The sequence below is a fragment of the Chrysemys picta genome, chromosome 7 (genome assembly GCF_011386835.1).
Source record: "Chrysemys picta bellii isolate R12L10 chromosome 7, ASM1138683v2, whole genome shotgun sequence".
NCBI classification, from domain to species: Eukaryota; Metazoa; Chordata; order Testudines; family Emydidae; genus Chrysemys; species Chrysemys picta.
Window position 1 is genome coordinate 96,393,169 of NC_088797.1, and position 11,643 is coordinate 96,404,811.

At 48.1% G+C, this 11,643-nt stretch overlaps 1 protein-coding gene across 9 annotated transcripts in view; it reads left to right on the forward strand.

Annotated features, from left to right (window-relative positions):
- Positions 1-10,264, forward strand: part of TBC1D12 (TBC1 domain family member 12) — an 88,206-nt gene extending 77,942 nt beyond the window's left edge. For all 9 annotated transcript variants that reach the window (XM_065552078.1, XM_065552080.1, XM_065552079.1 and 6 more), the window contains one exon: positions 8,437-10,264. In XM_065552078.1, the coding sequence (XP_065408150.1) occupies positions 8,437-8,505 (69 nt within the window). In that variant the 3' untranslated portion in view covers positions 8,506-10,264. The remainder of the gene's footprint in view (positions 1-8,436) is intronic.
- The last annotated feature ends 1,379 nt before the right edge of the window (positions 10,265-11,643 follow it).

Consider the following 11,643-nt stretch of genomic DNA (forward strand, 5'->3'; position numbering starts at 1 on the left):
AAGTAGACAGTGGCCTGTATAATTTCAAAACATGTAGGGTAATTCCCCCATTATAGATCCTATTTTCTGCTGGAAATCTGTTGTGTTTTTTGTTTTGTTTTGTTTTTTAAAGAAGAAATACTGTATCAAAAGCATATGTTTGGATTGCTCTCTTCATGTGAAGTGCATCCTACTTATCTATTTGAAGAGCAGATCCAGTGTCATTCATGGAGGTGTGATGGCTTACTACTTCCTTCATTGGAAAATAAATGCAGGAATGAAAGTTGTTCTTAGAGTGCTTGTTCATGTCAATTCCAATTAGGTCTGCGCGCACCGTGTGCATGGCAGCCGGAAAGTTTTTCCCCTAGCAGTATCCATTGGGTCCGCTCAGGTGCCCCTTGGGGTCGCACCTTTATGGCGCTGGATATAGGACCCTGCCACCCCCTCAGTTCCTTCTTATCACCAGTGACGGTTGGCCGGAATGCTCGTGGCTCTTGCTCTGTAAGTGCAACTCCCCTATCGTGTATAGTTGTATTAGTTTAGATTTAGATAGGATTTAGTTGGGGATGCACTCTTTGCCCCTCCCCCCCCCTTTTTCTCCAGTACCATGGCATGCCTCAATCCCTGGGGTTTAAACCCTGAATAGACTGTGGCAAGCATATGTCAAAAAGTGACCCCCTCAATTCTTGCCTGAAGTGTCTGGGTGAAGGCCACCTCAAGGAGTGCTGCAAGATCTGCAGGGGTTTTCGGCCGAGCACCCAAAAAGAGAGGGAGCAGCGCCTCAAGTACTTCTGATAGAGGCTGCTTTGTGTCTCCATTTGGACCCTGACTCGGTGGGGCTGATGCCAAGCGCCTCGGCACCAGTGCATGGCGCCCTGGCACAGTCAGGACATGAGTCAGTGCTGAGAAAGGACTTTAGTAGAGACTCTTGGCACCGGCAGGTGTTGCCCCATAGGAGCTCCACGCAGGGCAGTGGGCAGCACCTCTCTTTCTCCGGTCCCCCACAAGAAGAGAAGACCAGAGAGGGGATGCTCCCCCATGCCCAGAGCAGCGTTATAGGAGCCCACTGTGAGACCTGTGTCGGGCCACGCGAGCTTGGCCTCTGCATAGAGGGTCGTGTTCATTCCTGCCCTGCCTCCCTGGGACCAGTTGAGTCCAGACCCCCTCCACTCCCCGATCCGGGAGAGCCTTGACTTGCAGATGCCCTCCACACTGGAGGCATTTGAACTGGCTGAAGACCTGATTGCCCTCATGGCATTGCCTCCCCTCTTTCTCCCCTTCCGCCCCCCTCTCCCCCAAGATGGGACAGGATGCCCGTGTCAGTCTCAGCAGCACCCGTGAGGCCCCCGGTGCCGTCCAGGGGCAAACTGGTGCTGACGCTGCCCTGGTCGCCATCCCCTCGGCACCGGTGACCGGTGCTGTCGCTGAGCACATGGGTATGAGAGCTGTGTTGGTCCCATAGCCCTAGACGCTGCTCTCCGGCACTAATGGGATCCACTCCTCCATGTCCTCTTATACAGAGTCCTCTGAGTTGGAAGTGGAGTCCTACTGCATCAGGTCCAGAAGGAGCAGGAGTTTAAGGTCCTGCAGACAAGACACCATCTCCAGCTGGGACCATGGCTGGGTCAGTGGCAGCCCCGTGGCTCTTTTGGACCCCCTGGGCTTTCCGCCAGGGCTAGAGCCACCTGTCCTATTCTAGGTGGGCTTCTGTGGAGTCGATGTCGTATGTGCCCTCGGCCTCCCAGACGGTCGCTGTACTGCCGGCACCGATACCTCCAGTACCGACATGGACGTCGGCCGTGCTCGCTGTGGCACTGATAGCGCTGGCACCGGCCAGATAGTGAGATCCCCTCGATGTCAAGGGTAGCGAGCACAACCCACTTCTGCCTAGGGTCTCGTCGTCCTCTTCCTCGCCTGACGAGGCCGTGGCGGGCACATCAACCGCCCCAGCCCTAGAGGACAGTAGGGTGCTCCAGCAACTCATGCGCAGGGTAGTGCAAAACCTGCGCAACCAGGTTGAGGAGGTGGTTGAGTCCTCTGACCTGATGGTGGACATCCTTGCCCTTTCTGGTCCCTCCCATTTTACCCTGCCTCTGATAGGGACCAGACAAGAGACCCCTAAGACATTGTGGCAGACTCCAGCCTCTTTACTACCAAGAGGAAAGAGTTTGAGCACCACTATACCCATCTGCCACCAGACTCCCTAGTGGCAAATGAGTGGGAGCACCAAGGCTACCACTCAAAAAATCCTTCCCAAAAAATCGGGAGAAAAATGTATGCCACCGGGGGGCTACAACTCTGGATCTCTAATCACCTGGCAATTACAACTGCCAAATTCATGGAGTTGTTGCTGGAGGACTCCAGGGCAGAATTCTTCTCCCAAGTGGAGGAAGGAAAGCTGGTTGCCCGAGCCTCACTTCAGGAAGCCCTCTGTGGAAGAGGTTTCTCAGGAGCTGCATGGTCTTTGGCCTCCATTATCCCTTTCTTGGATCCAGGGTACTGGTATGCTGCCCTCGATTTGAAGGACACTTACTTTCACATTGCGATCACACCGTCCCACAGGCGGTATCTCAGGTTTGTAGTGAACCACAATCACTACTGGTTCACGGTCCTCCTGTTTGTCCTGTCAGTGGCTCCTCGAATGTTTGCCAAGTGCATGGCAGTCGTGGTTGCATTCCTGCGCAGGCGACAAGTACAGGTTTTTCCATACCTCAACAACTGGCTAATTAAGGGCCGCTCCAGGATGCAAGTGGAGGCACAAATTGGCTTCATAAGAGCAACTTTTGATGAACTGGGCTTCTCAATGTGCAAAACTCAACTCTGTCCCCAGTTCAGAGGATAGAGTATATAGGGGCGGTACTAGACTCCACACAGGCCAGGGCATACCTCCTGGAATGGCAGTTCCAGTCCCTGGGCAACATCATTCGAAACCTCAGTTTCCTACCACCACAGCAAGGAATTGCCTGAAGCTTCTGGGACACGTGGCCGCTTGCACCTATGTAGTACAGCATGCCAGACTCAGACTCCGGCCTCTTCAGGCATGGCTAGCTTCGGTGTATTGCCCGGCTTGGGATGGTCTGGATGAGATAGTCACTTTACCTCATCTGGTCCTCGACTCCCTCCTGTGGTGGCTCGACCCACAGATGGTGAACGTGGGGGTCCCTTTCACCAGACCTTAACCATCCCTTTTGCTGGTGATGGAAGCATCTGCATTGGGGTAGGAGGTGGGGCGCACCTGGGAGACCTCAGGACCCAAGATCTCTGGTCACAGGCGGAGCTCTCCCTCCATATCAACGTCAGAGAGTTGAGAGTAGTCAGCCTAGCATGCCAGACCTTTCGAGTTCATCTGGAGCGGAAATGTGTATTGGTTATGACAGACAACACGATGGCGATGTTTTATATAAACAGACGGGGTGCACACTCCTCTCCCCTGTGCCAAGAAGCCCTCAAACTGTGTGACTTCTGCATAGCTCACTCGGTACACTTGGAAGCATTGTACCTCCCTGGAGTGCAGAACAGATTGTCGGATTATCTCAGCATGTCGTTCCATGGCCACAAGTGATCCTTGTGCCTGAATTTTGCGGTTTCTGTCTTTCAACAGTGGGGGTTTGCCACACGATAGAACAGGAAGTACCAGCACTTTTGCTCCTTCCTGAATCACAGCCAGGGCTCTATCACAGGTGCGTTTCTCTTTCCCTGGAAGGGACACCTCTTATGAGTTTCCTCCCATTTCTCTTGTTCACAAGGTGCTCCTCAAAGTTCAGAGCGATGAGGCCTCAATGATATTGGTAGCTCCAGCTTGGCCCCGTCAACACTGGTACACGTCTCTTCTGGAAATGTCAATGGAAGCCCCAATCACCTTGCCACTCTTCCTGGACTTGATAACTCAGGATCACGGCCGTCTCCAGCACCTGAACCTTGAATCGCTGCACCTCAGTGTGGAAGCTCCATGGCTGAACCCAATGGAGCTCGCTTGTTTGGACCCGGTCAGACAAGTCCTCCTTGGCAGTAGGAAACCTTCCACAAGGGCTACCTACCTGGCCAAGTGGAGGAGATTTTTCAATCTGGTCAGCACAACGCTGTCCATACCCCTCATACTGGACTACCTTCTCCATCTCAAGCAGCAGAGGTTGTCCATGTCATGAATAAAGGTTCACTTGGCTGCCACTTCTGCCTTCTATCCAGGTGCAGGTGGTCGGTTGGTCTTTGCCAACCCAATGGTCAGTCATTTCCGGAAAGGCCTGGACGGCTATACCTGCACATCCGACAGCCGTTCCCGGCATGGGACTTCCACCTGGTCCTTTTCAGACTAATGGGGCCATCTTTCGAACCGCTGGCAACATGTACTCTGCTTGTACGTCTCATACAAGGTGGTGTTTCTGGTGGCAATCACGTCAGCCAGGAGGTATCTGAGCTCCAGGCCTTAATATCAGAGCCCTCTTACACTGTGTTCTATAAGGACAAAGTTCAGTTCAGGCTGCATCCAGCTTTCCTTCCTACGGTTGTCTCCCAGTTTCACGTCAACCAGTACATCTTTGTACCAGTTTTCCACCCTAATCTGCACTCTAGCAGCAGGGAGCAAAAATGTCACTCGGACGTTCTCTGGGCCTTTTACACTGAGCAAACAAAACCGTTCCGGAAGTCCATTTAGCTGTTTGTCGTAATAGTGTACAGAATGAAAAGGATTTCATCATGGATCACGTCCTGCATCGGGGCATGCTACAACCTTACAAAGGTACCTGCCCCTCCGTTTACAGCACACTCCATGAGGGCGCAGGCTTCGTCAGCTGCATTCCTGGAGCATGTTCCAATCCAGGAAATATGCAGAGTGGCAATTTGGTCATCAATACACACTTTTACCTCACATTACGCTATCACCCAGCAGGCCAGAGATGATGCAGTCTTCGGTAGAGCAGTGCTACAGTCAGCAAACCTCTGAGCTCCGACCCCGCCTCCAAACTTGGCCTTGGTAATCGCCTAATTGGAACTGACATGAACAAGCACTCGAAGAAAAAATGGTTACCTACCTTCTCGTAACTGTTGTTGTTCTTTGAGATGTGGTGTTCATGTCTATTCCAATTCCCACCCTCCTACCCCTCTGTGAGAGCAGTCGGCAAGAAGGAACTGGGGGGGTGGCGGGTCGGCAGGGTCCTATATCCAGTGCCATAAAGGTGCAACCCCAGGGTGCGCCTGAGCTGACGTGATGGATACTGCTAAGGGAAAAACTTTCCGGCTGCCGTGCATGCAGCGTGCGCATACTTAATTGGAATGGACGTGAACAACCCATCTTGAAGAACAAGAGTTATGAGAAGTTGGTTTCTTTGCCTGCTCCATGGTCATGGAGCTTTGAAGAGAACCATAATAAAATGGTTGCCCTAAAATGAATAGATTCAGGCATCCTTAGGACTCTGTATAAGACCAACTTTCCAGTCCAGTGCAGAAACAGTAGGGGAAAATGCCATAGTTGAGTTATGAGTCCAGAAAACAAATATTTATTGATAAACATTAAATCTTATTTATTATATGAAATATGTCCTAACTGAAAAATTGACTAAGATATAGGATTTAAAGTAAATTTTATAGGGCATTTTTTTTCAGCAAAATATCTTGCTTCTATTTAGTACAGTTTTGAATTGTTGTGGCATTTGAATCTCTCCTGGGCTTTAGCAGCTCAGGAGCTGGTCACATTTTTCTATATGTGCCCAAATTTTTTTCTTTAGAAGTTTTAGGAAAAATATTTAAAATCCAATATTCAGCAACTATTTGCACTATTGCTGCTGAAGTCCATATCAGACTACAAGAGTACAAAACCCATGGTTGGGATGAAAGAGATGCCAAACACATTTTTTGCTATATCAGGCCCTTTTGCACACTGAGCAATGAAGAACAGGTACTGTGTATATACTCAATCATAAGCTGGTTAGTTTATAAGCCGACTCCCCCCCCCCCTCCCCCCCAAGATGGATAAGTAAAAATGGAAAAATTTTATGACCCATTCATAAGCTGACCCTATAATTCAGGAGTCAGCAAACTTTGGCTCCCGGGCTATCAGGAGGATAATCTGGTGGTGGGCCGAGATGGTTTGTTTACCTCGAGCGTCCGCAGACACGGAGGTAAACCTAAGTAAACAAAGTGTCCCGGTGCGCCAGCTGCTTACCCTGACAGGCTGGGATAGCAACTGGTGGGGAAATGTTTTTTGGGGGGAGAAGCTTGGGGTCAGGGGAGTAACCCCTGTGACTACCCCCTAACATGACCCCACCCCTAGCCTGGGACCCCCACACTCTCCCATTCCCATCCCTTCCCACCTTATCTGTGGAGGGCCAAGGGAGGATGTCTCTGGCCTGGCTGGAGCTTCTCCAGCACGCTGGGCAGCACGGCCGCAGCCTGCTCCGGCAGGCCAGACTTGGCAGCGCGGCCGCAGCATGTTCCAGTGGGCTGGGCTGGGTGACGTGGCTGCAGCGTGGCCACAGCCTGCTCTGGGGGGTGGGGCCGAGCGGCACGGCTGCAGCCTGCCAGCCCCAGGGCTGCAGCTGCTTCGGAGGCTGGGGGGAGAGCAGTGTGGCCAGAAGCGGAGAGACTCTGGCCCCGCCTCTTCCCTTCTGGCTCTGCTGGCTGTGCTACCTCTCCTTGCTCCCTGTGATGGGGGGAGGGGCTGTGTCCGCCTCTCCCTCTCTATACCTGTTCATAAGCTAGGGTTACCATCCGTCCGTATTTCCCCGGACATGTCCGGCTTTTGCGTCTCTAAATAGCCGTCCGGGAGGAATTGGTAACAAGGTTAAAATGTCCGGGGTTTTTTTTCTCCCTCGCCTCCCTCCCTCCCTTCCATGCAGAGTGTGGCTGCTGATTGGGCGGCTAGGCCGATTGACCCACTCCCATTGGCCTCCAGCAGCCAGAGCCCTCCCCTGCTTCCCCCTCCCTCTCTCTGTAGTCCTCTGTAACACACAAACCGACCCACGTGGAGCCAGAATGGTAAGAGGAGTGGGGGGGGGGGCAGTCAGGGAGTGGGGGAGTGTTGGATGGGTCCCCAGCCTCCACCTGCCACCCCCCCTCCGTGCATCCCCCCCTCGGTGGGTCCCCCATTCCTGTCTGCCTCTCCCTTGTCTGCATGTGCTGGCTCTGGCAGTACACGCAGACAACTGCTGTCTGCTGCCCCCGGGTCCTAGTGCCCCCATCCACTAATGGGAAGACAGGCTGCCCTTACCCTGCCCTTCCACCCTAGCCCTGAGCCTCTCCAACACCCCAAACCCCCCAGCCTTCATCCCCACACACCCTAATCCTCTGCTCCATCCCTGAGCCCCCTCCTGCATCATGAACCCCTCATCCCCAGACCCACAGCCCTCACCCCTGCATCCCCTCCTATCCCCAAACTCCCTCCCAATCCCCCTCCCTCTTCCCACACACCCCTTCCTGCCCTCAAACTTCCTCCTAAAGCCTGCACCCCCTCCCTTTGCACCGCCTCTCACCCCCAAACTCCATCCCAGAGCCTGCACCCCTCACCCCCTCCTGCACACCCACCCCCTGCCCCAGCCCGGAGCCTGCACCCAGCACCCAAACTCTATCCCAGAACCTGCACCCCTCCTGCACCCTAATCCCCAGCCCAGGACCTGCACCCCAGACCTCCTCCCCCCACCCAACCCCCCTCCCAGAGCCTTAGGCAGGTGGGGTGGGGGGTTCTGGGCACCACCAAAATTTCTACAACCCTGCCACCCATGCGAGTGGATAAGGGTCAGGGCAGTCAGGGGACAGGTAGGGTCCTGGGGGGGGCAGTTAGGGTAGGGGGTTCTCAGCAGGGGACAGTCAGGGGACAAGAAGCAGGGGGGGTTGGGGTTCTGAGGGGAGCAGTCAGGGGGTGGGAAGTGGGAGGGAGTGGATGGGGCGGGGCTAGGGCGGGGCTTCCCCCCCCCCCCCCCCCAGTGTCCTCTTTTTTGTTTGTGGAAATATGGTAACCCTATCATAAGCCGACACCCTTCTCTGGTGCTTCCCTTTTTTACTAAAAAAAAAATGCAGCTTATGAACAAGTATATACGGTACTTTATTAAGTGAAGCCATCATGTGGGCTGGGCTACTTTGGTAGTGCTTTGCCATGTCAAATGTCTGAGCTCAGCTCTGTTTGCTTCTGGAGGAAGCTGGAGCTGTGGGAGTACTCCCTAGGATGGAGGGAAAGGGGAAGTGCCTTGATTGTGGCCAATAAGGATTAGTGGTATCTGGCTTCTAGTCCCTTTCAATCAGTCTCTTCTTGTGGGGTTGGCAGTTATAACACTCGGCCTAAAGATTAGACATTAGGGGAAATGTAGGGAACCTCAGGTTTATGATAAATGTAAATAATCCTTGTTGAGAAAAACATCTGTATTATGGTCTCTTTATAAGGGTAGCCTATGTTACGATAAATGTTAATTAAATATTATTTTTTTAAACCTGCATGTCATTTTAACCTGCCTTTTTAACACTAATTTATAGGTGTTTGCCTCACTAATGAAGGACAACAAAGAAGGTGACAAGAACCATAGCCCAGCACTGAAAAGCTAATCTCCATAATGTAAAGGTCTATTGACATTGTAGAAAACCACTTGATTAAAAAGGAATTATTACATCATTTTACATGAAAACCACTATAGAGAAAAGCTTAAGAAATACGAAGAGAGACAGTATTTGACTAAATACAGTGGCAGAAATTGATGAAATCTTCACCCTGTTGCCAGTATTAAGTAGCTTTTTGTGGGAAGAATTGTTTTCACAGAGAGCAAAATACTAAAACTTGTGAAACTGAGAAGTGGGTAATACATATTTAATATTTAAAAAGAATCTGCTTAATGCAATAAACATTTGTAATAACTTTTGTTGGTACTTACAAAAATTTAGGCATACATTTTTTTACAAATACCACAAAGGCACTTTTTTGGGGGAGTGATAAAAATGTTAAATATTAAATAAGGCCCAAGAACTGCTATCTGAACCAAACACTCTGGTACAAATATTACCTCCACAATTAACTAGTAAGAAATATTGTGGACCAAATGAGTTTGTTTAGGTATGTTTGTACCAGATAATATAAAGCATTGGGGTATGTCTTATTTAGTTCGCTTAAATTGTAGCTTCATTCTTCAGCTTAGGCAAATTTAACTCAGGAACTGTGGAAATATTGTGCCCAATCCTGCTACAAATGAAATCAGTAGCAAAAGTCCAGTTGACTTAAATGCTGGTAATATCAGGCCCATTATCTGTAGTGTATTATAAAGGTGTTTGTACACTGCAAATTAAAGTATAATGGTAGCCTGGGTAGGTATACCGCTGCTACAATTCTTAATCTAGTTAGCATGGGTAACAGATGGTTTCAATCATTTGTTTTTTGAAGTGTTGGGTGTGCGGCCTACTTCATGGAATATCCACTTAATTTTCCTTTAACAGTTATTTGCCACCAACAGTTTTTTATCTTGCTTAACCATTACTAATAAAAGAAATTGGTTCATTTTTATGCTTGATGGTAAACACTAAAAACAATCTTCTGAAGACAGTCTCTGTATGTTTTCAGGAGCATTGATACGAAAAATTTCAGTCCACACACAAATGCTGAAAAAAAATGCAGATGGAATAGTTTTTGAAACTTTCTTTTATGGTGTGCAATACTAAAAAATCCCAAAAGCATATTGTTTGGCAATACTTTTCTTTTTCTTTTAATTGTATGAGAAGTAAGATCATATGGTACATGTCACACAAGCAGATATTTCCTAGTTTCTAAAATATGTAAAACACAATGTTCGATCTTAGGGATTAGAAATTGAAAACGGATAATACTGCAAGTAGCTAACACTTGCTCTTTCTGAGTCCATTTTTGATAGTATTTAATGTAAATAAATTGCTTTCCTGTGATTTTTGTAATTGGTCCCTCTGTGTAGAAATGAAGTCAGATTTATCATTACATATTTTTAAATTTGGGAGGTTTTTTCAGTTGTCCAGTGTTAAAAGCAGAGTCTGCATAACTTGTTCTGGTTAAAAATTTGAATTAGTGTGGTGAAACTTTTTATGTTGCTATCTGGTTTAAAACTACATTTAAATATACTACTCATAACATACAATTTAAAGTTAAAATGTCTGAGATTTTTTCTTATGTGTATTCACTACTTTAATTGGATCCAATTTATTTGTATTTTGTTTTGGAGTTCTGTTGTACAGTTTTCTTACTTTTCAAGTACAAACATGTATATAAAATTGTAAATAGAAGGGATCTAGCCTTCATTTAAGACCACTAGTAACAATCCTGTGTAAATAAAACTCATAAGCAGAACAAGTACTTGAGTCTCTTTTCACTTTTGGGGCATCTTCTTTAATACAGGAGAAAACTCTTGCCTAAAAAACTTCTTGCAAAACTTTTCAATCTGATAGAGTTGTACCTAAAGGATTTTCTTGTAGTAAGGAAAATTGAAATAATGTATTTATTGATGAGCTTGATGTACTGCGTTGCTGATAGATTCCCAGAATTGCTGATCTATCCCATTTAACATATGTACAGTGCCCAGCATAGTGGTGCCTTTTGGGTACTACTGTAATACAAATGAGTTGATATTGATCTGAGTGTGCTGGTTTGCTGGTTAGCTAGGCTGGGGATGTGGGGAATGTCCCTATGTGGGTCCTTGTCCTTGGGTCACTGATGGAGCCAGAGTCAAGGTGGGAATTTTGCCACCTTGATAATAGATGGGCATGTTAGCTGTGTTGCCAGGGACAGTCAAGGGGATGGAAAAACTGACTTGTATTCAGTGAGTCACTCCTTATTTCATTGTTGATCCGAAGGCACATGTTGAATTTGTTCTGACAAGGGGTTGCTTTTCTGATAGTGTGAGGAGGAGGTGGAAATCAGTCTATCATCACCAAATCTTGTTCTACGTCAGGGAAATAGTGAAAATTTGGACAGAAGAGGTATGATGGTGACCTTTCCTCTGGCAATAGATCAGAAGAGGACAGTATTACAATTCAGGCAATAAAGTGGTTAACATTAATTGGATAGTAATTTGGGTATAGGAGACACCTGAATTGTGAGCAGTAATATCGTATGTGCTTCAGGTAGGGTGACCAGATGTCCTGATATTAGTCTTTGTCTTATATACTCAACTATATGGTCCCCTCACTCCCTTGTAAAAAGGTGTCCTGATTTTTCACACTTGCTATCTGGTCACCCTAGTTTTAGGTTTTCTTCTGCTGAAGTTAGATGCTAATAAAGGATCAGTCTAATCATCAAGGATATAATGAAAGGATTGGTCCAGAACCAGCACACGTTGGAAATGGTTACTATTGCTTTCATAGAATCATAGGACTGAAAGGGACCTTGAGAGGTCATCTAGTCCAGTTCCCTGCACTCATGGCAGGACTAAGTATTACCTATTCTAGACCATTCCTGACCGGTATTTGTCTAACCCGCTCTTAAAAAATCTCCAATGTTTGAGATTCCACAACCTCCCTAGGCAATTTATTCCAGTGCTTTACCACCCTGAGAGGAATGTTTTCCTAATGTCCAACCTAAACCTCCTTTGCTGCAATTTAAGCTCATTGCTTCTTGTCCTATCCTTAGAGATGCTTTCATGAAGCACCTACTAATAACTATGCTCAATGAAAATCCAAAACAAAAAAATGGTTCTGCGTTACAACTCACACCAATGCTTATGCATTATTTAA